Genomic DNA, 27974 nt, shown 5'->3' on the forward strand with positions numbered 1-27974 from the left:
GTGAACCCTATAGTCTAGCAAAAGGCAGAAAGAAACGTGTTCACAAAGCCCCTGGGAGATACGACTTTGATGACATGGTAGTCTTTGCTCTAACTGTTGGTACTGGAGAAATCGACTCCTTCGAAGATGCTATACGTGATACACAGAGTGATAAATGGATGACAATCATGATGCAAGAGATGGAGTTTATGAAAAAGAACAAGACTTGGGAGCTTGTCAAGAAACCTAAGGGAAGGAAAGTGATTGGGTGCAAGTTGGTATTTCGGAAGAAAGACGTAGCAACAGAAAAGAAACGTGAAAGACTCAAGGCTAGGTTATAACAAAGGGCTATGCTCAGAAAAAGGGAGTGGACTACAATAAAATATTATCTCTGGTTATTAAGCACACTTCAATAAGGCTATTACTTGTTTTAGTAATCATGTTTGATTTGGAGCTAGAACAGCTTGACATGAAGACAACGTTTCTTCATGGTGATTTGGATCAAAAATCTTTATGGAGCAACCTAAAAGTTTTAACGTGCATGAAAAGGAAGATCAAGTTTGCTTGCTTAAGAGATTGCTTTATGGTCTTAAGATATCTCCCAAGCAGTGGCACAAGCGCTTCGACTCTCTTATGGTGCGGATTGGCTATTCAAGAAGTAAGTATGATTGTTGCGTTTATTTTAAAGTTCTTAATGATAATTCTCTTATCCTTCTAATGCTTTATGTTGATGACATGCTCATCGCTGGTAAGAATGCATATGACATAACATATCTCAATTCTATATTAAGTTTTGAGTTAGATAGGAAAGATCTGGGGACTGCTAATAGGATCCTTGGTATGAAGATTCATAGAGATAGAAGTGCAGGTAAACTCTGGGTAACCCAGAAAAGGTATCTTGAAAAGGTGCTGGAGCATTTCAACATGAAAAATACCAAGTCAGTTAGCACTCTATTGACGAGTTATTTCAAGTTATCTGAACGGCAGTGTCCCACTACGGATGAGGAGATAGAGCAGATGTCTCTAGTGTTATATGCTAGTGCAGTCGAAAGCCTCATGTATACTATGGTTTGTAGCAAAGCGGATTTATTTCATGCTGTCAGTGTTGTTAGTCGATATATGAGCATTCCTGACAGGGGCATTGTCATGTAATCAAGTGGATTTTTAGATATCTGAGCGGGACGTTAAATCTCGAAATTATGTTTAACAAGAAGAGAAGCTCTACAGAATTAGTGGGATATGTCGATTTTGACTATGCTGGTGATTTAGACAAGCTGCGGTGTACTATAGGGTATGTCTTTACACTAGCAGGTGGACCTATTTCATGGAAGGTAATGCTTCAACACATGATTGCCTTGTCTACAACAGAGGCACAGTACATGGCAGCAGTTGCGACTGCAAAGGAGGTGATATGATCGACTGGTTTGGCTCGTGAGTTAGGAATGGAGCAAGAAGGTATTGTATTTGCATTGTGATAATTAGAGTATTATAAATCTTGCAAAGAATCAAGTGTTTCATACAAGGTCAAAATACATTGATGTGAGATATGACAAGATCATGGAGCATGCGTCCGAAAAAATTATTCGCTTGAAGAAAATTCATACGAATGACAACCCTGCAGATATGCTTACAAAGTCGATCACTACAGAGAAGTTCAAGCTTTGCTTGGACTTGCTTAATGTCACTCATTGTTGAAAGTGAGGGAAGCACCCCAAGGGAGGTGGGGATGCAGTCTTGTATCTTTATGGAGGTACGGGGAGGAAGACATCTTCAAGGTGGCTCGACAAAATTCTAGCTAAGGTGGAGATTGTTGAGGATTGATGTGTCTTGTATTATGATGAAATAGATCTGTCAAGGTAGAGTCAAAAGGACAACTCCGGAGGGCGTACATAGGATTCGATATATCTGGGACTTGATATATATCCGTACAAGGGTATTTTAATAATTTATACCATTTATCTGGGACTAGATATATATTGTTATGATTGGGGGTTCATTCAGGGTTAATGAAAAAATGCAGATTGCTTTGCAATCAGAGAGAACAAAGAGACATGAGAAAGATAGCTATTGTAACACTATTCTCCATTGCTAGTAAATGAGCTCTAATCTCTTGTGGATATAGGCATGTTGTCAAACCACGTATATCTTTGCGTTGTAGTTGATTGTCTATTTCTTTTGTGTTTGTTTCTTCTTTCTTGTTTTTGTGGATTGCTTTTAGTTTCTACATTTCAATTTAAAAAAATTTTAAGTAAAAAAATCAAGAAAAAATGATAAAGATGAATTTATCATCCAATTTAAGGCATCTTATATCCCTTAAATCAATTATTCCATTGATTTATTGATGCACAAAAGCTGTAGAAAAATCATGCAAATGAGGTTAAACCACACACATTATCTCTAAAACATATATTTCGGCAAGATAAAGTAATTGGCAGAAGGTTAGAGAGAAAGAGAGCTCTCGAGGAGATAGGTAGCGATGAATTGAAGACCAGGGATGTAATTTGTTTTTATGAGAGAGGCTGTGGTTTTGAGAGGGGGTTAGCGAGAAAAAAAAAAAAAAAAAAACGAAAGTGCAACTCTCCATGGGGTAGGGTGGAGTCCTGCGGTCTCCCCACTGCTCAAACGTCACCCCTAACCGAACTTAGAATTGGGCGGAGAGATTGGAACTTCTAATTGGCAATCTGGCCTTAAATTGTAGGGGATTAACTTCCTCAACCCTGTCATTAAACTTAAAAAAGGAAATATTATTGTCTGAAATTGTGCTAAAAATGAACAGAGGATTTCTAATTTTTGAATTTTTAAAGAGTAAGAATAAAATGCAAGCAAATAATGCAAACCGCATTATTACGGGGCTAGCTGGAACAAAGTTTTTATTCGATACAGGGGGAGCTGGTAGCTTTCGAGCCTAAGCCCGGAGAATGCTCATAGTCCCAGCACGAGGAATCTGAATCCCTTCCAAGACCTCCAGAATCCAACCGTTGTTGGACATACGACGATCTCCACGCCTTTGTTGAGGAGGAGGAGCCTGGCCAAGTAGCCCTCACCTTGTCCCAGACAAGTCGACCCTAAGTAGCAGGCTCACATAAGAGGGGCTCTCCGCCTCTAAGGTAGGTCTCGTCTCACCGCATGGGAATGGTATGGTTTCGAGAAGAGACCTTCGAAAGATCCCGGAATCAGCAACCCACCTTAGACTGAGGTTCGGCTCAAGGTGTCAGCCCACCAGCTTTGGCAGGACCAGTCGTCAGTCGGGTTGACGACAAAAATCCATGGCGCCCATCCAATCAGCATCGACATGCACGAGTTTGCCGAAAAAACAAGGCCTGCAAACCAAAACCCATTTCCGATGCAAGGGGCGACCAAAATGTCACAAGAGGTGACGGTTTCCATGCTTTTGAAGACTAGGTACCAGTATGGTGTCTATAGATTTTGACATATGATAGATTTTGACATATGCCAAAAATCATAAATACGGTTTCCAAGATACATAGCTCCTTAATAATCAAAACCTGCCTCTTGCAATAGTATACAGTAGAAAGTTTTTGCTTTTTATTTTTCATGCAATAAATGGTGCTAAAAACAAGCTTTGAACGCACACCCCAAGTTGTCAGATTTTTTTATTATGTGACACCATCAGAGATGTCGGATTTTACTTGCGAATGCTAGAAGTAATAATGACATATTTATACTACACTACATAACCTTTATAATATACAATTTCTTTTAAGGATAGGGCTTCGGCCCTATTAAAATAAGTAAAGCCTTACCTCATAACTCATCAAAAATTACAATTCAAGCATTAGAAAATCTTTACATTAATAATTTTAGCTTGAATATTATGGTTGTGAAAAAAATAGGATTTAAGCTCTAAAAATAATGTATATTGTAACAAATTATCTAAAAAGTCCATTTCGCCCTAAAAAAAAGTATTTATAGACCCATATCAGTTGTATTATTTTTTGAGTTTCGAATTTCATTGTCAGTGTTGGAAACTAATTTTAGAGCCATCATGGATATTTTCGTTGTTGAAAGTGCTTTCGTGGCATAGATATCATTGAGTTAGTAAAAATTGACAGTTTTAATAAGGCTCTACTAAACTTGTTGGTTCACCTCCCAAGTTTAATTTAGAGTAAAGAAGTGTATGTCCATTTCTAAAGCCTTGAGTGACCATTTTAAGAAGCCATTTAAGACCTGAAATCTTTTACAATGTATTGAGATTTTTCTATTGCATAACAAAGGTGAAGACTTTAAACTTTCTTTTGACCCGTCTCAAGCTTGGGTAAAAAAGCTGGGTGCATTTGGTAGGAAGCTAACATAAAATTTTGTAACATCTTATTATGAATTCTAAACTTATGTTATATGGTTCATGCAGGACCTCCAATCACTAGAATAAGGCTTGGATAATAATCACGATTGAGATTCACCTTGAAATTATTTTTAAAACATAAATTTTTTAAACTCTTAAAAATCTAAGTATCATCATCTCACAAATGGACGATCCCGATGCATAGTTAAAACAAGAGCCTTATTCTTCCAATACTGTAGAAAAGGGCATCATGGAAAACTTGCCACTTACATTCAACACAAAATGAAATTTTCGGATAAAAGTGGGAGTGAAGCTCGAAACGAAAGGCACCGCAACCGCAATTTAACCGAAATCTGTGCATTGAACCAAAATTTCGGAGCTAGATTTGCTTAACGGTACATGTTTTTTCGGCGGGTGAAGTAGGTGCCTACACTTAAAAAAGAAATGGTGCCCGCCTGATCAACGGTAAGCATACTGCCTAGTAAGGCCACATCATGCAATCTGGCCGTCCATTTCTCTCATATATAAATGCATTCGATCACTGGTAGTTTCCAATTTGAAAGTGGAGAGAGAGAGAGATAGAGAGGCAGAGCCCATCAAGCTGTAATTAACCAGAGAGAGAGAGAGAGAGGCAGAGCCCATCAAGCTGTAATTAACCAGAGAGAGAGAGAGAGAGAGAGACCATCAAGCTGTAATTAACCAGAGAGAGAGAGCGCTTCAATCTCAGAAGGGAGAGAGAGAGAGAGAGAGCTCTTCAAACTCAGAAGAGCTCATCAAAATCTAACAAACCCTAAGCGACTGTAAAAGCTATCCGAAAAAACTATAAGTAGCCTAAAAAACAGAATTGAAGGCCATGCGGACTCGCTTTCTAGTCCTTGATTTCTTTAACCACAGCTCCGATACATCTGGTTTCACATCTTTACCAGTCCCTAAGCTTCCTCCTTTGAAGGCTTCAGTTTTTTTGAATCATTCTGAAACGGAAGGGGAATTCTGCTTCTTTGACTGTGTCTTCAGCCTTAGCCATGGGCTACAAGCTCTATCTTTCGATAAAGCCTTATCTGCCTTCCTTTCATATGTTATTCCTGAGAATTTGGCTTTGCAAAGAGACGATTCTCTGGAAAAGCGTACGAGTGGAGGAAATCAACCCAAATTGAAAAGGATTGAATTCAATCAGGTGAGTATGGTGCTTTCCTTGGTGGATTATGGAAGTTAGGGGTTTATTTTGTTTTGGAGTGTTTTATTTCTCACAGCTTTGAGTCTCAGAGCGGTTATCTTCTAGGAACAAGGATGAATAAGAAGTGATTTGAGGAAAAGAGAAGGAAAATGAGGTGAACAAGTTGAGAATTATATTACTATAGAGAATAATTTGAATGATTTTTTTTTTTCTCAGAGAGTGGAGTTGCAAAGGGCAAGGGATTTCGATTTGGTTAAGACTGGGGGAAATGGGGCTCAAGAGAAGCAAAGCAAAGCTAATGAAGTACGTTTTTTTTTCTCAAAAGGCATGTGGCGATATATATTTATTATCATGAACTTCCCATATTTTGCAGAATACTTTATTGGAGGAGGGAAAGAACGGTGCACTTTACAGGGTTGTTCATTTTGAGACACCGGAGGTTGATCTCCCTCAGGTGAATGGGTTATATGTGTTTTTCTTTTCTTTATTTTAGTTTAGAATATGTGAATTGCCTCAACTTCAAAACGTTTTCAATATTCAGTAATTGCAGGAGTTATTTCTCTTCTGAAAATTATTAATTTTGTAATTTTTGCTTATTTTTATGGATGTGGTTTGTATAGAGCCGAGGCTCTAAACAATCAAAGTAAAGCACACCTTCAAATAGTGTCGAGAAATGTGGTTTCAATACCGAAAATCTTTGTGATAGCCTTAAAATATATTTTAGAAAAAAGTTTATATAAGGTTGCAACCTCAAAATGTAGAATTACAGATGCACCCCAAGAATCCATTGGAAAAAGTTGTTTTAATGTTGATCATCTCGACAACTAGATGTATGAATGTGAAAAAAAAAAGATTTTGAGTCCCAAAAATAATGCATCTTGCAACACATTATGTAGACCGTTCATTTTCAATATTTCCATATGTTTATAGATCAGCTTGATTTTAACCATTTTTGAAATTTAAAATTTTATAATTAGATATGAAAATAGATTTTGAGATAATCCTAATAATTTTTTACATCAAAATTACATGTTATGATAAATTTCAGAGGTGCGCCTTAATTGGATTGTTTAAGGTTGCAACCTTATAGAAACCAAACCCTATATTTTAATCTCTAATTATAAAATTTTAAACTTAAAAAATAGTGTAGATCTTGCAGATTTATGAAAACTTGCAAATTTTGAAAATTGATGGTCCAAAAATGTGTTACAAGATGCACTATTTACAAAACTTGAAATCCATTTTTCTCTCATGTCCATGCATCTTGATGTCGAGATGATCAATTTAAGGATATTTGGGCATCATAACAACCTCTTCCAGTGAAATTTTTGAGGTGGGCTCTAATTTGATTGTTTAGAGCCTCGGCTCTATATAAACTTTTTCCTATTTTTATTGAAGATTTTCCAATAACATAGCTATTCCTTTTGAAATTATGATTTACTTAACTTTCAATGTATTGCTTGTTTTCCTTCCTCCACGTTTGCTTGAATGCTTATTATTCATCAGCAATGAGGTAGCCTTTTAAATATGGGTGTGGTTTGCATAAGGTTGCAACCTTAAAACAATAAAATTAACGTGCACCACCAAGTTTTATCATAAGATGTAATTTTGGTGTCAAAATTTCTAAAGATGGCCTGGGAAACCGTTTTCATCTCTAATTATAAAATTTTAGACTCAAAAAATGGTTCAAATTAAGTAAATCTATAAACACATGAAAATAGATGGTAAAGATAATGTGATGCAAGATGCACTATTTTTGAGACGTAATATCTTTTTTTTCTTCTACATCTTGACGTCGAGTTGATCAATTAGAGGGTTTACCAACTCCAAAACAGTTTGTTACGATGGATTTTTTTGGTACATCTTAATTCTCCATTGTAACCTTATATAAATTTTTTCCTTGAAATATAATGAATTTGACATATTGTGTTATGAACTATCTCGGGTTCAGTGTTGCCTTGATCTGAGTTGTCTCTTTGTGCCTTTTAATGTTCAGAAGTTTGCCTGGTTTAAGGAATTTTATATATCCTATAAAGCATCTTGAATTTGGTTGTGGTAAATTGCGTAAATCTATCGAGTTCTAGGTGTTCTCTTGGGATACATGCATTGTAAATCCATCATAGTCTACTTATTCCATAAGGGCAATAATTTGTGCAAAACAAGCTCATATATGTTGAAGCATATTTTTATGTAATTTGGTGCTCCTGCTTGATGAAAGATGGTTATTACTCTATCTATTCTATAACGTAAGTGCATGTCATTGTGAGGATCAGTTTCTAACTCATTTCAGCCATTGATGTCAATTTCTTGTATTTATAATAGGAGGTCACAACCCTTATGTTGGATATGACAATGCAAGAACTTGACACTCAAGAATTTAATTCTTTCTCTTGCTTCACACAGGTTGGCGTTGATTATCATGTTTTGAATGATTTTCCCTGGTTTCTTTCTATTCGTAAAATAGTTAGGCACTTGTGGAAGGCTCCTATCTTCATGTTGGAAAATATAAGATGAAACTAACCTTTATCTTGAAAGCTAGGGTATTATTTCATTGATTGATTTCCACTCATTTGGTAGAATGCTGTTGGTCACTTGGGACAGCCAAATTAATAATCTAGCTTCCACCTATCTGGATGCATACACATACATTCATATATGTCCGTATATAGTATGTACTATGTAATATGAATGTTTGCATGTGAATATACCCATAATTCTGTAGGTTTGTATATGATTATAAGCAAAAATGTTATATGTAGTGTTATCAGGATCGGTCCAGCCACCGAACCGGTAAGGGATCTGATCTAGTCAAAATCGATTTGATCACCGGTCAAACTGGTTTGATCAGATCATACAAATATTAAAAAAAAATACAAATAATAGTGTAAAAGTAAGTAATATATTAGAAAAAATTTGCCCACTTTGTTTAGCCGGTGGAATCAGACAAGTAGTTTAAACTGGCTGGTTAGACTAGCTCGAACCGGTTAAACACTCTTTTGGACAAGTTTTTATCAAACCTGCTTTTTACTTTGCACTAGACCAGCCAAGGTATGGGTTGGTCCAGTCTTGATAACTATGGTTATATGAAAGTTGGGGTTGACAATGAGGTGAAAGTAACTTGTAAGATGCCACTTAGCAGAAATATAACCTTCCATTTTCTTTAGGAGTCTTTTAAGCACCGAGAAGAAATGCTGTTTGCTTTGAGACAGAATGCTATCACATCATAGAAATATGCCTGGCAGCATAGTGTTAGGCATCCCAACTTAGTTCAAAGAGGTTTCATGGTGCTCAGCAGCAGCACAGGATAATATTTGAATACAAAACATATCTTTAGTAAAGGAAGGATTTCCATTCATCCGTGATTCAACTTAGAGCTTAGTTCTGCTTTTCTCTTTTCTATATGTTTAGTTAACAGAAAGGTTGTTGGGGGGGGGGAGAGGGGGTTGCACACAGGATTCAAGCCTCTATTTTTTCATACTCAGTCCCCATTTATGTGCACTGGACTACACCAATCTCCAAGTGGTTGTTTCCATGTATAACTAGTGAATCTCACATACATTTCATTAATGAAAAGATTATAATCTGATCTAGCTGCTGTAACCAGCATCTTTGCCTCTTAGCTGTCTGCTCAGTTTTTGGTATCATGTTCTTAGGGACTTCATCATAATTTTCATTCTAGGAAAATTCAATTTTATCTGTTCCAACTTGGAATTTTTTTCTCTTAAAGTATGATTTCTTTGGCTTGCCAATTCAACTTTTGATTTAAAATGCAAAATTTTCAGTTTGTGTAATATGTTGTCGTTGGGAAGAAAATGCAGACGCTGTTGTTTCCAAATGTGGGAATGGAATAGTAAATAGCATCATTTTAAAATTAATTCCATTTGCTTTGAGGCTATTAATCATCTTGATAAATCATATATGCTGCTTTATGTATGTATGAATTTTGTTGCATTTTGGATTGGTTTTTGCAGGACATATTTGACTTCAATCATGGAGACATGGGCTTGCATTGTCATGATTTTCCAAGATCAATAATCGAACCCATGCCTGCCAAGGCTTTTTCAGAGAAAGAAATCCATGAAGTTGAAAATGCAAATATAGATGCTGACATGACACATCAATTCTCAGGTGACCTTACTCATTTTGAGGTTTGTGAGATTGGCCATGAGGCATACGATGCACAATTTGGAGATGAAACGTTCCATTCTCTGGTTGCCAGTGAAATAAATAGTCATTTCTATGAAAATGACATAGAGTTCGATTTTGAAGAACTTCTAAGGTCAAGGACCAATAGCATGTGGAAGACTTTGTTGGAACTTGATTCCTTTGAGCAGTGCAAAGAACCTCATTCTACATGCCTTGTACAGCTATTAGATATGGAGTATAAGTGTCCTGACAATGACTTCTTCACCAATACGATGTGTTCGAGAATTGATATGAAGATCTTAGATGGTGATTCTTATTCTTTGGTTCATTATATCAATTTTGATAAGTATCAATTCCTGGACTGGTCTTATTGTCAAGCATTCCATCTAGCTGATTTAGAGTTGGTCACTGAAACTAATTTATTGGAGGTACTGCTCAAAGAAGACTTAAATTCAGTTAAGACCTTCAATGAATGCATTGTTGGTCCAGAATTAGCATTGGCAGATGAGACATTTCATTCATTGCCTATACCTGCCCTGCCTGACTATAAAGAGTTGTGTTCATTATGTGAACTTCTTGATCGAATTCTTGATGATTTAAAGCCTCACTCGGCATCTGCCTGTGATTGGATTTACCTGGATTGGCATCTTTCTCAAGAAGATAAATGCAACCGTAATATTTGTTTAACTCTCAAGAGCAAGACAGAGAAGGTGGATTCTATCAATACATCTTCTAAACTGGATTCCACTAAAGAAATGGTGGAACTGGACTTCCTATTTTTGGTTGATGATGAGCTTCCAGATGCATCAAACACAGTATGGTTCAGTAAAGCAACCACTCATGACTTTCCTGGCACTCTGACTTCAGCCTCAGTGCCTCTAACTAGAAGCAATCCATCTGTTCTGCGTGAAACAAATAGCAGAAACATACCTCAAGCTCTAAAAACCACAATTAAGACGAACTCTGAGAATCTCTCTTCACTCTATGAGTCTATGTCCATATCCAATGATCTGAGTTTCTTCATACATGCTCGAAAAGGCACGACCGTGGGAAATGTTGAAAATCTAAGCCAGGAGAATGTTGCTAGAACCAGTCTTCTTGGTATTTCCTCTAGGAACTCAACTGAGGCCTCTATTCTCACACAGAGTACAAGTCATAAGTGGAACGTGAAGATACATTGGATTAATCTTTGTGACCCTATTATGAATATTTTTCATGAAATCCAAAAGAGCTGTGTAGCCATCTTGGAGAATATTGCTCTCTTACAAAGTAAAGGTACACTGAGTGTTGTCGACTATGCTCTGCATTTTTCAAAGTTGAAGCTTATGGATCTAATAAAACACTCCGGCAAATGTCTGTCCACTTTGGAGTGTGAAGATGAAAATTTCATGAATTTTATTGCTCTGTATGCCCTGAAGCAGATGGCCTATTACTTGTGTTATTCTGGAATCTACACAACTCATCTATATGTGATGAATTTAGTTCAGAGTGTGAAATTTCTCAAAATGAGATTGTCCTTACTACAGTCTTCAATTGAAGATGCACACAGTAAAGCAGAGAAGGGGCTTATGGAATCACATCCTTCCCTTCCTATTATGGAAAGGATCATTACTTTGAGCTCTTCTCGAAATGGTAAAAAAACACTAATTGTGGCAGACAGGATATTCTGGTTGCCATTGAAAAAGAAGCTGGCTACCATGGGTATGCTCTATTATGAATGGGGCATTGATCGTATGCATTTGAGTCGGCAGAATACTTTTGAAGACAAAGAGGAACCAACCCTCTCTATTTTAGAGGCACTTCTGAATTTTGATTGCTTGATTATTTCACCTGAGTGAGTTTACTCTCTCTCTCTTTCTCTTTCTCTCTCTCTCTCTCTCTCTCTCTCTCTCTCTCACACACACACACACACACACACACACACACACATACACACAAAAAAAATAAAAATCACATGCACACACACAACACAGGCGGACACGCACACACACATGCATGTTTTTTGTGTAATGTTATTGTGTATGTATGCATATCTCTATATAAATGTATGTGTGTATTTGCGTACATTAAATGTCATTCTTATGTTATGCATGTATTTGTCTCATATCCACTCATGTGTACGTGTGTGTATTAAATGTTGATTTAATCATCTGTTTTGTGGTCTATGGCGAATATGAAGTTGTTGATATGTATCACTATTTTTGTTACTTTGTTCTTTTGTATCATAAGTGTAATCTTGTTATTCACCCTCAACCCGTGGATCCTTCATTCTCTGCTAGAATGATGTATATGAGCACTATCCATAAGGTTTTGGAATACCTCAATGACCTTTACTTCATGGGCAATGATGCTCCATCTTTCAATTGGAAACATAGAAAAGAAAAAAAAAAGGAAAAAAACTATGGCTGTGCATATGGCTGGTGACCCTAATTTAAAATTTTGTATCATGATCATAGAATCATTATTTGATGCTTACAAATGGGTTTGAATGCAATGTGTTTCACATTCTCCCGAGTTTGGTGAAAACCTTCAACTGACCCAAAAAATGAAAACTTGGTGGGAGCAAATCCTAGCTTCTGCCGCTAGTTCAATATCATGACCAATATTGAAATAAAGAAGTGGAAAATATATTCATATGTCAAGAATCTCATGATTCTATCGGATCAGAATGTGTTCGTTACTAAAAAGACTTAAGTAATGAGTAAAATATCCCCTACAATTTCTAGAATAAAAGGATTTACAAATTAGTAGAGACTAATATGTAAAAAGAGGATCTGGAAAGGTACAACACTAAAAAGAGGATTTAATAAGATCCTTGAAATTAGTGCAAGCAGAATGTATTGTGGATACTAGAAATCAGTAAATCCAAAAGTATTGATAAGCTTGAAATGTTGAAAAAAATACTAGATACTAGATATACAGAGAGCAATAAACAAAAAGCCATTCTTGGGACAAACAAAAGTGATTCCTGTACCATATTATGTATGTAGGGCCTAAACTCCTCAATGATTTGCCCTGACGAAGGAGAATTCTTCTACATGTTATATAGGAAAGTTCCCATAAAACCCACTTGCAATTTTTTTTCCCTGGGAGTTGGTGAGTGTTGAAGGTCCCTGCCTGTCGTATGGCTTTTATAAGCAAGTAACAAATGTCATGATCTGTCTGCCTAATGTTTGATTTTGGGTTTCATGCTCCAAAGCCAGTCTCTCTTATTGTCACTAAACCTTATCATGGGCGATGCTCTGAAATTATCAGATTTGATCATCCATTTGAAGTTAGACAAAATTTTGAAGGTTTTATAACCAATCATCTTCATATGGAAGACATGTTTATACTTGTTGCATCAAACACCAATCTCATTATCGAGCTAATTATTTCTTGCTTAGCTTCATATTGTGATACATATTCCACTTTTTGGTGAATCATCCCATTTGTTTGCATCATTACAATTCTGAAGCATGCACACATACTTTTAAGGGCTGTACTATTTGTATTCAAGGTAGTTTTCGAAGTGCAATTTTACATTTAATGTAAAACTGATAATGGATTTCTTTTATTTGGAAGGAACGTTTGGTCATCATTTCCCTTTAATGAGTTCAGCATCATCCTTGAATATGGGGGTCTATATGATTCATCTAGGGTATCTGTTATCTCCACAACATTTGTTGGTCTACCTTGCATTGATTTTCTCAAGGTTAATCTGGATGATCTTGATGTCTCTGGCACACTATGGGATAGCTCTGATGCTCTTGAGCATCCTGAAGTTGTAAAGGTGATTTTTAGGTTCTATGTATCTTGCTTAAGTGTGTTGTTATATTATTTGTATAGTCAGCATATATTCTGTATTTGAAGTGTAGTAAGCCATCTGCTAGGTTGAATTTTGTTTGTTATTTCATAACCAAATTTATGATTGTGAATCAGTTATGGTCGTGCTAGAATGTTTAGTGTCAAGTTATTGCAGGAAATAAACTATGCATGAATAGTAGACTGAAAGAACCCAATGTTGGTGAGCCACTGCTCAGTTTTCTCATAATTACCCATAGCATGTACACTTCAGAGTGAGCTACTACTGATTCAAGCCCTCTCCGGGAACACAAAGACTTCTATTGAGCTTTTGATCTACTATCTGCATCAGAAGTGATTAGTCAAATGTATCCACGCCTCTACTTTTTGGTACTTTGTTAGAAAATAAATCTTACGTTAGCTTGTGATAGTGTCAAATGAGGTCCTTGGGAATATCTTATTCTTATCCACCTAACATGTTTATATACACTGTCTCACATGGAGGTAGTGGCATATATGAACTTACAACTTCTAAATATCTTGTTGATCCTTTCATTTTGCATGACTATCTTTTCTTACACTTGGGATTGCGGACATCTAGCCTGTGTTGTTAATTAAAATAAGTTTTGGATGACTGCTTTCCACTAATGACTTGCCTTCATGAATTTTGTTGCAGTCAACTTGATTAATTATACATACAGAAATTTTAGAATAGTTATGCGAAAGCTCGCTTTATATTGGTTTAGATTGGAACTGAATTTTCGGACCTGCATAATGAGAAGCTTTCATGCTCGAGTGTGTGTGCTCATATATGCATGTGCAAAAAGCCCTTGATGCAGGCGAATAACTACTGCCTATTATATTACTACACTTTTATCTCTTTCTTTACTTGACAAGTTTATGGACATTTTAAATTTTGTGTTAATTTTACTCAATATGTTGCATTTATATTTAGTATTAAATTGATATATAACTGGGATTATATTAGGACAAAAATCCAAGGATAAGGTGTTATCCACAAAGGGCTTCACATTTTGGATGGTCATAAGTGTGGCACTGTGACCTGCCAAGGTCACTCTTGGTTCACAAAGGTAATTGTGGCCCCAATGTGACAGTATCATAAGAAGCATGGTGTGGCAGCATTGAAACTACCCTTGAAAATGAGGCACTGTGCAGTTAATGCCGAGTTTCTTGATATTCTTTCTATATTATTTCCTGAGATGGATTGTTGGATATTCCTTGATTTTGTACAACAATTGATGTAAAGTAAACTTGACTTATAGTTGTTTCCAGGAAGGTTCTAATCAAACTTTCCGTACCTCACATGAGGACTTTAACTGCTGCCAATGGGTTAAACTGTTAAACTATATTCCGCCATCAGAAAAGGGTGCTCATAGCACAACTTCTAAAGCTTCAGAAGTAGAAGAAGCCAGCTCTCTGATTGAAGCAGAATCACATGATCCTATGAAGCTTGGGACTCAATTTACTTCACGTCCCAATTTAGTTATCATTGTGAACACGCAGAATCTTGATAGAGAACTGCTTATATCTCGGAGAAGCTCATACCAAAGGATTCTTGCAATGGAGAAAGAAGGTGTGCAAGTTGTGGAGAGAGAGATGCCTGTGCCAGTGGACCTAGTGTTCAGTGCTACAATGTGCTTGTTATGGTATACTGCTAGGAAGCTTGGTATGAATGCTCCGATAAGGGCAGAAAGCTCTTCATGCATGCCTCTGTGCATAGAGAATATAGCTTCTGAACTGTTGATGTCTCTAAGCTTCACATTCAGTGATTGTATACTGGTATGTTCTTTGAATATCTTGAGACAAGTTACTGAGTTGCTTTAAATTTAGAGCCTGATAATGCTATTTTCTGTACCATACGTATGGCTTGTCCATGTTTTCTAATTCTTTTTCCAAAGTTCCTTTTAAGGTGAATATAAACCTGTCCCTCTCTGGTACCTTTAGAATTTACTCACGTTTGATTTTGGTTTTTCATAAATATTCGTTGCCAGTAATGTTAAAAAAAAAAAAGTAGTTACAGAACCCACCGAGAAAATACTAATTATATACAGTGTCAGCCCCAGTCCATGACTATACACATTGCCGAAAGTTTTTCCTTAAGAAACCTGTCATATCTTCTAATGACTGTATCCACATATTTCTGTTTGTTACATATGTGTACCGCTGAATTTTTCATTCATCTCTCATTGATATGTTGAATTAAGATCTAATCTTTACCTTTTTTTGTTCACTGTCACCTTTTTATGGATTTCTTCATATTTATTTCACATGTTCTGTGACTTACATATTATATCTAAATAGAAGTCTCGTGATTCTCATCAGCTGTACTAATCAGTACACTTAACTGTTCTCCCAGATTTTCGAAGGGGACAGTATCTTTCTTGGAGCAGTTATGGAGTCATCAGATGGACTTTATGCTGCAGCAGCTAGCCTGAATATGAATTTGCAGCTGTTTTTTTCCAGCTCATCTGATTTAACTGACGACATAATCGAGAGCACCATTAGACATTCGGCAAGATTGAATAAATGTTTATACCCTGCAATGCTTGAATCTGAAACCTTAGCAGAGTCATTTCTTACAAGCTTCCCTTCTATCAACCCACTCTTAGCTCATGCAGTCCTATCATGTGGTATCACGCTTAGGGAGTTCCTAGAATGGACACATGAACAGAGAGTTATGGCTTTAAGGGATTATAATGTTTCTGAAGAAAGTGTTCTTCTGTTTAGTGCTTTATGCAAGTATGGAGATTTGGGAGAATCAAAATCAGGAACGACTGATTGTTCCTCACTATCTTCTGCAATGGATACAGATAGCAGTTACACTAACAGGCAGTCTCATCAGAGGCCAGAAATTCAGTCAATTGACATTTTAGAGGTTGACCACATGCATGTCATGCCGTCAAAGAAGTACAAAGCAGGTGAACCAAGTGTTTCCCTGTTGTATCAGTCAAATGAGGGTTCTAATGTGAATGAACTGCATAAAAAAATCTTGGAAGGTAGAGAGACAAAGAAACAAAGTTATGGATTAGTGGAACCACAGAGGGATCCAAGGCATGGTTTGGGTACTACTCTATTCAAAGAAATTGATTGGGGTGATCTGAATAGTGCTGAGGATGCTACTAAAGGTTCAGATGTTTATAGAGTGCATCAAACATTATCGGAAGGTAGAGGGAGAAAGAGCCAAAATTATGAAGTACTGAAATCACATCTGGGTGTGAAGCAGGGCTTGGGTTCTACTCTATTGAAAGAGATAGATGACCGTGCTAGAACTGAGAATGCAAATAGAGGTTCACACATTAATGAATTCCATCGAAAATCAGTGGAAGGAGGAGAGAGAAAGGAAAAAAGGCATGAATTTGTGAAACCCCATCTGGGTCCAAAGCAGGGGTTGGCTACTACATCATCAAAAGAAATAGAATGGATTGACCTCGATAGAACTGACGATGCACATGAGGCCATTAGAACTGAAGTAATTGACCTTGAGACTGATTTCTTTAGTGATAACATCTTTTCTCCCATGAAAACTGTGGAAGTTTTCACTAGAAATAATGTAGTAAAAGAATCTCCATCTGGGAACTCTAATGATATCAGCAAATTGATGTTTGACCCAAGCAATCTTCATGGATTTCCGACCTCTGCAGAGATCACCTGTGATTCAGACACATGGATACCATTCACAGACTCCAAAAATTTATTTGAAGAGAAAAATTACAAAAAACCAAAAATAAAAGCTGTCGTGGATGGTTTGATTAACCAACATGAAGTAGGGATCTTGCCAGATAGCAAGATGGAGCAAACATTTCTAAAAGTTCCCTTTAAATTGCCACTCCAAGAAGAAGGAAGTTCTTCTAGTTACATCAAGAATTCATTTTTGAAGGCTTCGCAATTGCCAAGACCGCAACAAGGGTCACCCTGGACTATTGAATTCCTCAACCGAATCAAGGAGAAGTCCAAAATGCATAAAACACTTCCTCTCTGTAACACATATATGAACAGCCCTGGGGGTTCAAGGAGAATAGACAAAGGCTTCACCAGGAAAAGTCCATCCATTCTTGAAGGCTATCGTTACAAAGGTGGAAACCAAGCAAAAAAGGCATCCAAACAGAAGTTTCAGAAACGATTTCAATCTCCTTTGGATTTATCACCGAGGGAGCAGAAGCAGGGAAATGTTTCATCTTACTTGGCTCCAGCATGGACCCCACTCGACAAAAGAGCTCGACAGGTTTGAAATCCAAACAAATTTTAATTGTTTCCTGAATAGCTCTAAGAATACGGTTATTCAACTTTTAGGTAAACTCCAGGTTCTATCTTTCACAAGGAATGGAGATGAAACTCAAAGTCGACTAATCTGGAGCGATGGGGCCATTAACAACCTCAGAAATAAGTTTCAAAGAGGTTCTTGAGCTGGCAGGTACTTCCATGGGGACTTTGTATATCTCCTCATGGTTATAAATTGCCTTGACTTTTCATATCAGATTGGTTCCATTTTTTATTTATTTTTAACTTGTGTTAGCTATAGCTTTCCTAACTTGGGTTACAACTATTCCAACTTCAAGGCTTGCTTAATTGTTGAGAAGTTGGTATTGATGATCCCCTAAGAATATGCACACAACATAAGGCTTGAAACGGCACTTCCCTTTCTTTCTTTTCCTTTCCCTTTCCATTTTTTTATTTTTTCCATTACAATATAATGCAGACAATGATGCCTGCTTATAAAAGAATTACTTGTATACACAGGATACTTTTCTTATAAAAAAGCTCTATCAGCTCGTATTCCTTTTGAAACTGCTACCTATCCTCCTCTAACTTCATCTATACACCACATGTGATTTTCAATAATCAGTTTTTCTTAGAATTCTTGAGATTTCGGACAGTCATCACTAGCTGTTGCCTCTCTCCTTCTACTTCTGCAAACTTGAGGCTTATCTCGGAGTATCTTCCTTGCATTTCTTTAAGCTCATCTTCCATGGATTTGTTCTTCATTTTCAGGAATTCTAATTCATTCATCAATTCAATAAAACTGGCCCGATCATCTATTAAGTCAAGACTGAGTTTCTGTTCCATGGTTGAGTCATTCTTCACGATCCTGTGAGAACATTAGCAATTTAGGCCAATGAAAAAGAGATAACGCTACATGTAGCTGGTCATAGAAGTTGTGCTATTCAACACACACACACACACACACACACTAAGGGGTGGAGGAGGTTCTTGTATTTACCTTTCTACTTGTTCTACATAATTCCTCTTTGGGTCCGGTATCTGACTTGCAGCTTCCATAACAGAATCAGGTGACTCAACTACAATGGTATTTTTATGTATTGATTTCACCTCAGTTACCCCTTGGGCATTCATCTTCTCATATCCCTGCTTTTATATAGATGTCATTAGTGTGTCTTTCTTTTCATTATTTGACCAAGCACTTTTTCTTTATTTTAATTTTTTGTGTGCATGAGCAATTCCAGGTGAAAAATACTTAAAAGAGTTTCTGTGCAAGGAATCAAATAAGAAGATATGGAGGGAAAAGTTGCACCTGCAGTTTCTTAACTGAAGAGTTGTCTACAGTGGCTTCAAGTATCTCAGGGACATCTTTTTCATCCCTCAAAGTCTCACCATTTTGGTTGTTGAAAGAATTTATCTGCAAATTATAAATTCATTATAAGAAATTCAGTTGTGTTAGTGTATTAGCTGAAAGGATACATCCACATTTCATTGGACTTCTTTCATACTATCAAATAGCTACATACATTTACCTGATATTCATCTGTACATGAATTTGGGTTTTCCTGTGCAAGCTCTCTGACACCCTTTTCCAGTTCCTTGATTCTTTCATGAAGATCCTTCTCTCTCTTCACAAACTCTTTCTTTGAGTTTTCCAATGCAGCTTCCTTCAATTTCACTTCTCCCTGTAAAATTCGGACTAGTTATGAATCAGAAAAAGTGAAATCAGAACATCTTTACAGTGGAAGGATCATGCTAACGTGATAAAGGAGAAAGGAGGATTATAAATGATTGTTTCTTATTATGATAGATTTACCTCAAGAAGTTTGACTCTCTCTCTTAAGCTAGTGGCCTCCTTAAGTCCACGAGGGGCAGACTTGTTTTTCTCTCTCACGAAGCCCAGCTTTGAAGCTGGAACAGAGTTTGCCACCCTTGAACTGCAATCCTTGAGCTTTTTCTCCATTGTGTTCACAGAGTCTTCCTTCTTCTTAAGGTCCCCCTTGAGATGGAATAACTGTTTTCTTAGGTTCTCTTTCTCTACTTCATCTTCATACAACGCATGCTTGAGCTCATTGTACTGAGATGTAGAGGATTCCAGCTCTGACTTCAGAAACTGAACCATCGCTTCCCTTTCTTCTTCTGCAGACTTCAATGTGTATAACACTTCCTGTGCCTTTTTGACTTCCTCCCCCCTTAAAACAGCCTCTCGCTCTAAAATGGTTATTTCCATTTCCTTCTCTCGCAAAATTGTCTCTCTCTCTTCAATTAGCATTTTCATTTGTTTTATTTTGGCCATCAGTTGCTCTTTTTCTTCTCTATCTTCAGCTGGTACTGCATGTAAGTTCTCTACTGCTCTTCCTGCTTTGCCTCTTGCTGTAGCAGCAGCCTCTGTTTCTAATTTGCTTATTTCAATGTTTTTCTGCTGCAACATTGCATCTTTCTCTTCGATTAGAATTTTCATTTGCTCCATCTCAACCCTCAATTTCTCTTTTTCTTGTTTCTCTTTGGCAAAGGTGTCTCTCTCTCCCCCAAGTGTTTCAATCTCCATTTTAAGTGTTGAAATCTCAGATGAAACCTCATCAATTTTTGCTTGCTCCGATGCCTTTCGGCTTTCAAGCTCCACAGATAGTTGCTCGAGTCTCAACTGAAGCTTTTCGTTCTCTTCTTTGTTGTACTCCAACTGGTTTGTGAGCTCGAGTACTCTACTTTCATATTGATCTTTCATGGCCTCAAGATCTTTATAGACTTTATCCAAGGACTCTTGCAAATGGGTTTTAACCAGCCGAAGCTCGCTAGCCTCAGTTAATGCATCCATAGACAGCTTCTCGTTGGCTTCAAATGTAGAATTCACTTGTTGAGAGAGAAACTTGAATTCATCCTGAAGCTTCTCAGCCATACTGGCATTATTCCATTTGGTTTTCTTCAAGGTTTCTTCTGCCCATATTGCTCGTTTTTCCTGCTCAACCTTAGCAATTGTGAGTGCAGCCAAATCAGCTTCGAAAGCCTCAGCTTGTTTCTCTATTTCTTTCTCTAGATTTTCAACTTGTGTCTCAAGGTCACTAATCATTGCCAAATTTAGCGAACATTCATATTGTATCTTAAGCTGCTCCTGGAGCTGGGTTTGCTCTAGCTTCAAGGTAAGATTATGATTTGCCTGCTTCAAAATCTCGTAATCAAGAGCGAGCTGTTCCATTTGTGTCTCCAAATTTTCATGATCTTTCTTATAAGCTTCAATCTCTTCATTGAGCTCTGCTATCTTTTGCTCTAATGAGTATGCCATGTCTGTGCTTTTGTGATCTTTGACTAAGGCTTCAAGTGCGCTGTCTTCCTCTGTTTCTTGTCCAAGAGCCTGATTTTGAGCTTCATGATAATTTTTTCTCTGGTCAACATTGGGAGCTTCAATTCTTTGCTTGCAAGAGATACAATGGTGTCCTCTCTCATCAGTATATGGTATTTCAGGTCTTTGGTTGCGAGACGTGCAAGAACTCTCTCTCTCAGCAGTTGCATGTGTCTCTCTGTTTTTTTGCTCCAAAAGTTCATCCAAGTCTCGAACAGCTAAAATTAACTCCGTATTAGACTCTTGTGTCTTCTGTAGTTGCAAACGTAGATTGGTGTTCATTTCTTTCTCATACTCAAGCTCTTGTTTGATCTCCTCGAAAATGCATGTAGAATCTAGATCTTCACGCCTTAAACTGTCTAAAATTTTGACATTCTCATTTTTCTTAGGAGAATTTTTTACCAATTCGAGCTCCTTTTTCAAGGTTTCTCTCTCCTCCCTCAAAACATGGATTTCCTTTGAAAGATCATTCCCCCTTCTGCTTTCCTTCATGATCTGCTTTCTAAGAGTTTGTACCTCAAGATCTGATACTTCTGCTTGTCTTGCCAAAATGGCAATCTCGTTATTTAGCTTCTCAATCGAGCTCTCAGATTCATGCAATTTCTCTCTCAACATCTTTGCTTCTCCAGTTAAAGATCCATACAGTTTCTCTCTCAAAAGTTTCCCTTCATAGTCTGATTCATGGAGTTTCTCTCTCAAAGTTCTTGCTTCTCTGGTCTCGGATCCATCCAGTATCTCTCTCGACGTCTTTGTTTCTAAAATATGTGATTCTTGTTTCTCTCGCAACACCTTTGTTGTTTCTTTCTCAACATTTTTTTGAAGCTTTGTGTTGCTGCTTAGAAATGATAAGAAGCTTGCAGTGTCCTGGTGCATACTGTTATTCCTTAGTTCAACTCCATGAGGGAATTCATGCCCTGAAACACTATCCGAACTTGATGCTGATGAACTATTGGATGCTCTAAGATTGCTATCCATGTTAGAGAGAGAAAATGCTGGCTCCTGTACTGATCCTGCATTAGGTGAAAACTCCTGAGGAAAAAAGCAAACACTAATGTGATCATGGAATGACGACACCAGAATATCAAAATCAAGAAAGAGTAAGATGAAACTCTTTGTTCTTTTCCCACTTCTAAAATTTTGCACTGGTTCTAGTGAGAGAATTCAAAAGAGAGAACTATACTTCAACAGCGTATGTGCTTTCGGAAGCTTTTGAGTACACATCTGCATCACAGTCACTGATCTGCCTCCTGATGCTCTTACTGTAGACTTCTGTATAGCTCTTGCTTTTTTCACATTCACTGGAAAAAAACAGAAGAAAAGAAAACCAAAGCTGCAAAATTTAGGGAAAAAAATTTCTCAACACAAATTCGGAAAATGTTGTATAAAGTAATCATCATCATCATCTTATTGTAATTAATCTTTTTTTCCGTTGTCATTGTTATGTTATTGACTTATCGTTATCACTCTTATTGTTCAAAAATTTAAGAGCACTGAGAATATATTCACCTGTTGTCACCAGAAAGCAGCCTCTGGATGGTTACCTGTTGCAGTAATCCAAACGAGAAATACGTTGGAGACGAAAATTCAACATTTTATAAAGTTGAACTTATATATTAAAAAAAAAGTACAACAAAAAAAAAACAAAAACATTTTAGAGATCAAGAATTTTCCACAGGAAATTATTATTTTCTTTGGGAATGCTCTTTTTGCAGCTGTACTTTCCAATTCCCTAAAATTCTGAGAAATAAAATAAAATTGAACCCTCGCATAAAATGAGACTCACATGTAAAATTGTGCCAGAGTTTGAAGCCTTCAGTGGAGAAGACAGTGATGAAGGCTTGAGCGCCTCAGCATATACTGCAAAGTTGAATGTAATTTCCCCAAGCAAATTACCCTTTGATGACCCCTGCTTTGGTTTTACCAAAAAAACAGGGCAGAGAGAGAGAGAGATTCAATCATATGAGAAACCAGTAAATTAGGGCAATAGAGAGAGAGAGGTTCTTACAGGTGAAACGATGAACTGGTAATTTTTCTCTTCGAATTTTCCAGATTTTGGGTCTTTCGTGAGTTTCACAGTTTCATAGATTGGATCTTCCCATGTACAGGTCCCGTTGTTGACTGGCACCCTCTCTGTTTTTGCAGTGGGTTTTCCAATGTCCAAAGGAATGAGAAAAACGGATAGATTATCCCATCCTCCTGGCACCTGCAAATGAAATGAGAGAGAGAGAGAGAGAGAGTACACACCGGTGCATAGTTTGACGAGAGAATTGAAAAGATAAAGGAGAGAAACACTGGACATTGTTTCAGTTCAAGTTTTTAGAACGAGAGATAAGTGCTTGAAGTTGTTCTCTGATCAGCAAAACTTCAAGTACATTCTAAATACAAACCGATATGCACAATCACTCCCCACCAGAGAGAGAGAGAGCAATGCCAGAAATTTCTTATAATTCATTTTCAACTAGATCAGGCAAGATCACTCCTGAAAATCCAGGATATATAGCACTTTGTAGTCGACCCATCATTCAGAACAATCAGAAGACAGAGAAACAAAATTCTAATCGACTCATTTCCGGGAATTAAAACATGGCGTTTGAATTCAGTTTCTATAAATTTTTTGTGGAAATTCTAGGGAGAGAACTAGCTTTAGAAAAATTCATCTGAAACAGAGAGTTCACTTAGAAATACCTGTGTTGCCTGAAACTGTAGTTTGAATATGGCTCTAATCTTGGCCTTCTCGCTCCTCCATCTAGCCGCTTTAAACATTTTCTCTCTCTCTCTTCTGCTCTCAATGCAAAACGTATCATATCACATTTGCATTTGCATTGGATCCTAAAAATAAGATGTACATATCATCTTCTGCAAAATGCTGATATCAGTTTGCCATTTGTATTGGTCTTTACAAGAGAAAACCCCAAAAAAAAAATCCACAGTTTTAGAGAGAGAAAGTGAACATTCAGAGAACCCACCTTTAATGGCTTCATCTAGTTGAGTCTTGTCCGCTTTTCCATTTCTACCAAATTTGATCTCAATGTCATTATTGATAGAGACCAAAAACTCTAGAGAGATTTCCCCGGACTCAAAAATGAGAGAGAGAGAGAGAGAGAGAGGGGATAAAAAAATTGATATTTTTCCACTTTGATTTCGGATCACTCTCTTCTCCTATATATTTTCCTTGTAGATAGGCTCCCATTGATCTTATTAATCTCCAAAAACCATAGAGAGAGAATATAACCGCGTCATTTCATTTGAATTGAATTGCCCTGTGTCCTACTGCTACTTCTGATATCGCCTTGTACCATTCTCGATATTCACCCACAAACAGATAAGAGGGAGAGAAACTAAATTCTGGCAATCAGAATTTAGAGAGAGGAAGTAAGAGACTAAAATGAACCAACCAGAAATTAGAGAGAGAGAGACTTGTTGGGACGCCGGATGGGAGAACTTCTTCTCTTCTTCCCCTGCCATGTAGTCGCCACTACAATTGTAGTGGAAATTAAAAAAGGAAAAACAACAGCAATAATAAAATACTAAAGTATGAAAAAAAAAAAAAAGGTGGGTCTAAAAAAAGAAAAAAAGAACGAAAAGTTTGAAAAAGGCTCGGTGTCTGATTACGTGAAGATCACAAAAGACTAGAAGAAGGGGAATCCACTGAAAACAGGGTTAAAAGTTGGAACTTAAAGTAAAAAGGGTCAATTTTAAAAAAGAAATCATTTATATAAATGGAAAAAAAGTATAAAATAATAATTAAAAAAATACAAGAGATGGTAAACGCAACGGTTGGGGGTTTCCATACATGTGTTGCTGTCTCCTGCCACATCATCACAAAATTTTCTTTGATTCATAAATTCCTTAAATTTATTTCTATTGGCCAACCAATCTGAATTTCTAAACATGATAAAGAATAAAATTGAATTATCGTAATTTAATTTGTTAATGTAATATATTTAATCTGTTTAATTCAAGTAACCATATTTGATTATGCATGGATATATTATGATTCTATGTGCATATAAACAATGATTTACAGTGTTTTTGTATGCATGTATGCCTACTTTGTTGTTCTTTTGTTTATATTTTTGTCTATCTCCATTTGTCGGGTTATTTATTTGGTTGGGATTCGATTTTATTTTTCGCTATTTTTATTGTGCTCGTCCACACTAAATTAGTTGTCTTTCTCTTCAAGGAACGTATCTTTCGCACCAAGGGGAATATTCAAATACATCTCATTTTCAATTATTTAACATTTTATACTTTTTCTACTATTCCAACTTAAAATCATGTGTATTTTGTGGGGCATTTCGAATGCAAATCAAAACGTATAGATAAGACACTAAATAGTTAATACTTTAGGTGTATTTTGACAAATTCCCCCTTATAAAATGCATCACGCATAAATGCATTTACACGTATATGCGGTGGCACTACTGGAAATAGATATACATATACAAAAGCACATTTATGTATAGAGCAGTGATTTAAACAATGCCTGGTTGTCAGGGAATCGCCCGGTCTGATCCAGGAATTGGTCACGTCGTTCTGGTTTTGCATGTATACAGGAAAACACTTAAGTCTAGAAGGGAACTGGCGGTTCTGCACAGTGAAACGGCGACCTGGACCACTGATTCACCAATCCAGACTTATTATTGTCCAATCCACTATTTTTTATATGTTTTCTTGCCACTTCATTGTTTTTTCCGCATAGTAAAACAGTGATGTGGGCCATTGATTCACCAATCCGGACTAGTTTTTGGGTACTCGATCCGAGTCACTGATCCGTTTTTTAAATAGATGGTATAAAGTATATATAAACTAGGTATCCATACGAGTTAAAAGATATGTTGCTCCCACAAGAGTGTAATATCCATCTTGCTCCAATTTGATACATCATCTTGAACCTAGCAACCAATTTTTAAAAGAAAATATTCAAATCGCATGCTTAAAAAAAAGTTAGGTCTCAAGACAGGCGTTTGAAATTTTGCAAGGAAAAATCTAAGCTCTCCATGGGTTTTTTTGGTATATTAGTGGGTAAAGGGCTCCTACATGGGGTAGGAATGGAGATGTCAAGTTATCTTGACATCCACTACAATGAGCAGCTATGCCTTGAGTCAATTCCTAAAACAAAATTTAGTAATTTACTATGCCTTGAGTCAATTCCTAAAACAAAATTTAGTAATTTAATGAGGAAGATAGGCCTTTACCCGATTTTGAATTAGTTAGTGGTTTTTGAAACTCTCAATAGGAATGGAAGCCACAAGTGAGGTATGGGGTGTACCATTACCACAATTTCAACTCCTTTTTTAAAAAAATAAAAATAAAAATCCTGTTTAAGAACTCAAAATCCAACTTTTTCTTTTCCAAAATAACCATTTAGTAGTTCTTAAATGGATTCCAAAATGTCAAATAAGAAACTCTTTTCCCAAATAACTCTTTTTTTGGGGCATTACTGCACTGTGTTCTCCGTGAAGGTTAACAAGCCAAAAGGTTATATGCTCACGGGGGACCAAATTTTATTGTACATCAGTCATTCAGGTAAAGTCCTATGCAAGATATTTCGAGGACCCTACATTTCGCGTGATATAACCTCTTCAACCAAAAATCAAACCTCGAATTTATTATTGAAACATTTCTCAGCCATAATATGGTCCTCAAATCTTGAACCTAATATTATAACGAATTTTATTTATTATTTCTTTCAACTGAAACGGCTGGATTTCATTTGGTACTCGAGTCATGAGTCAAAGCCCGAAAGGAAAAGACCACGAGCTCCATTCCATTATTTAATAACTTTAATTAAGTCGCATTAACTTTAAAAGTAAATCTGACTTTGGCACTCAAACTAATCTTAAATGTGTCTCAAGTTGGGACTAAATAATCTACATGCTATCTCGGAATCGTTCAAGTTGGCTCAAACTGGTGTGGTCTATGGCTCGGATTGGTCCTAAATTAGGGTATCACCTAAACAATTATCGGATTGTAGGGCGATCTATGATTCTCGGGGTGAATTTTTTCTTTTTTGATTAATTTTTTTCATCTTCGAGCGATCACAATCGAGGAATTTGCGGTCCAACTCATATTACGAAGTGCCCGACATGGTATCCATTTTTTTTTTTTTTTTTTTTCTTTCTTTTTTAAACACTTGTATCCGAAATACCAATTTAATTGCCGGATTTTTCACCCACATAACAATATGGTACAACAAATCGGCGACTATTTGGCCGAGATCCAATAACCCGGCCAAGCTACCATTTACCTACTTTTTTTATCATGTTCGAAACAACCAAAAGAACGTGAATAATTATTGTATTCCGTATAACAAATATAAATTATTATTCAAAAAGATTTAAAATTTGTTAGTTTTTTTTTTGAGACAAGTATTTTTTATTTGGGAATAGAGTTTCTCACGTGCCCGATGCGTGATACAATTATGCGTGTGTGTAGCGGCAGCAAAGGATTAAGAATCACAGGCTTTGTCCAGCTATATTTGACACTTGAGAATGAGATGTCGCCACGTGGCCGACCCAATGGTTTGACGTACTGTTTTACTCTAGTGTTTATAGCATACTCTTTTGGGAGCACACTATACATTTGCTCTTTCAAGACCTATTTTGAATTTTCTTTTTTCGATTTTAAAATTATCATTTCACTTATAATTGCTAAGAATATCTCAAAAAAAATTGTAATTTAAATTTCTAAAGGTCTCACCTCATTACTTATCAAAAATTACAATTCGAATATTGAAAAAAGTTTGCATCGATGCTTGAACATTACGGTTGTGAAAAATAATAGGATTTCAAGCGACTTAAACTATTGTATATTATAACCAATTATTTAGGCCATCCATTTTGCTTAAAAACAAGTGTTCATAGATTTACAAGTTATGTACCATTTTTTTAGTTTCAAATTTTATTGTTGACGTTAGAAATTGATTTTTGAGCCTTGTCGAAAGTACTTTCCAATGAGGATTTTAGGTGATGCTTTATTTTGTTTCTATAAAGCCTAGGCGTTATAGAAAC

At 36.6% G+C, this 27974-nt stretch overlaps 2 protein-coding genes across 16 annotated transcripts; one reads left to right on the plus strand and one right to left on the minus strand.

The window, feature by feature from the left end:
• Positions 1-5045: 5045 nt before the first annotated feature.
• On the plus strand, positions 5046-25695 carry SHOC1 (shortage in chiasmata 1). 8 transcript variants are annotated; one of them, XR_016058996.1, is made up of 10 exons: positions 5046-5456; positions 5673-5759; positions 5830-5910; positions 7779-7859; positions 9428-11436; positions 13167-13374; positions 14679-15185; positions 15763-17628; positions 17725-17817; positions 25518-25695. XR_016058996.1 is itself a non-coding variant. In XM_020671875.2 (10 exons), exons 1-9 carry the CDS (start codon positions 5136-5138, stop codon positions 17807-17809), a joined length of 5262 nt encoding a protein of 1753 aa, XP_020527534.1. In that variant the 5' UTR covers positions 5046-5135; the 3' UTR covers positions 17810-17817; positions 25459-25695. The 8 variants fall into 8 exon arrangements, 6 of the variants coding, with proteins under 6 accessions (XP_020527534.1, XP_020527530.1, XP_020527519.1 ...); XR_016058995.1 differs by lacking the exon at positions 25518-25695 and adding an exon at positions 18869-19162; XM_020671875.2 differs by having other exon boundaries at positions 17708-17817; positions 25459-25695.
• LOC18423052 (uncharacterized) lies at positions 18023-24591 on the minus strand. 8 transcript variants are annotated; one of them, XM_020671909.2, is made up of 11 exons: positions 23928-24591; positions 23647-23817; positions 22967-23164; positions 22745-22867; positions 22468-22502; positions 22142-22259; positions 19441-21990; positions 19157-19309; positions 18937-19041; positions 18625-18770; positions 18023-18492 (listed from the first exon to the last, which is right to left on the minus strand). In XM_020671909.2, the coding sequence occupies exons 2-11, from the start codon at positions 23722-23724 to the stop codon at positions 18246-18248; spliced, it is 3753 nt and encodes a 1250-aa protein (XP_020527568.1). In that variant the 5' UTR covers positions 23725-23817; positions 23928-24591; the 3' UTR covers positions 18023-18245. The 8 variants fall into 8 exon arrangements, with proteins under 8 accessions (XP_020527568.1, XP_020527560.1, XP_088727588.1 ...); XM_020671901.2 differs by having other exon boundaries at positions 22745-22870; XM_088871462.1 differs by having other exon boundaries at positions 23647-23790; positions 23928-24517.
• Positions 25696-27974: the final 2279 nt, after the last annotated feature.

The sequence above is a fragment of the Amborella trichopoda genome, chromosome 7 (assembly GCF_054954075.1).
Source record: "Amborella trichopoda isolate Santa Cruz 75 chromosome 7, AtrichopodaSantaCruz75HAP2 v2.0, whole genome shotgun sequence".
Lineage (NCBI taxonomy): Eukaryota > Viridiplantae > Streptophyta > Magnoliopsida > Amborellales > Amborellaceae > Amborella > Amborella trichopoda.

Bases quoted from the DNA above. Each gene is read 5' to 3' on its own strand.
- SHOC1 (XM_020671875.2), top strand. From the start codon at position 5,136: ATGCGGACTCGCTTTCTAGTCCTTGATTTCTTTAACCACAGCTCCGAT. The intron at 5,457-5,672 runs GTGAGTATGGTG...TTTTTTTCTCAG, and splicing joins AAAGGATTGAATTCAATCAG to AGAGTGGAGTTGCAAAGGGC. The intron at 11,437-13,166 runs GTGAGTTTACTC...TTTATTTGGAAG, and splicing joins TGCTTGATTATTTCACCTGA to GAACGTTTGGTCATCATTTC.
- LOC18423052 (XM_088871459.1), bottom strand. From the start codon at position 23,260: ATGTCCAGTGTTTCTCTCCTTTATCTTTTCAATTCTCTCGTCAAACTA. The intron at 22,503-22,744 runs GTGAGTCTCATT...TTACTGCAACAG, and splicing joins ACTCTGGCACAATTTTACAT to GTAACCATCCAGAGGCTGCT. The intron at 22,260-22,467 runs GTGAATATATTC...GTTTTTTTCCAG, and splicing joins CTGCTTTCTGGTGACAACAG to TGAATGTGAAAAAAGCAAGA.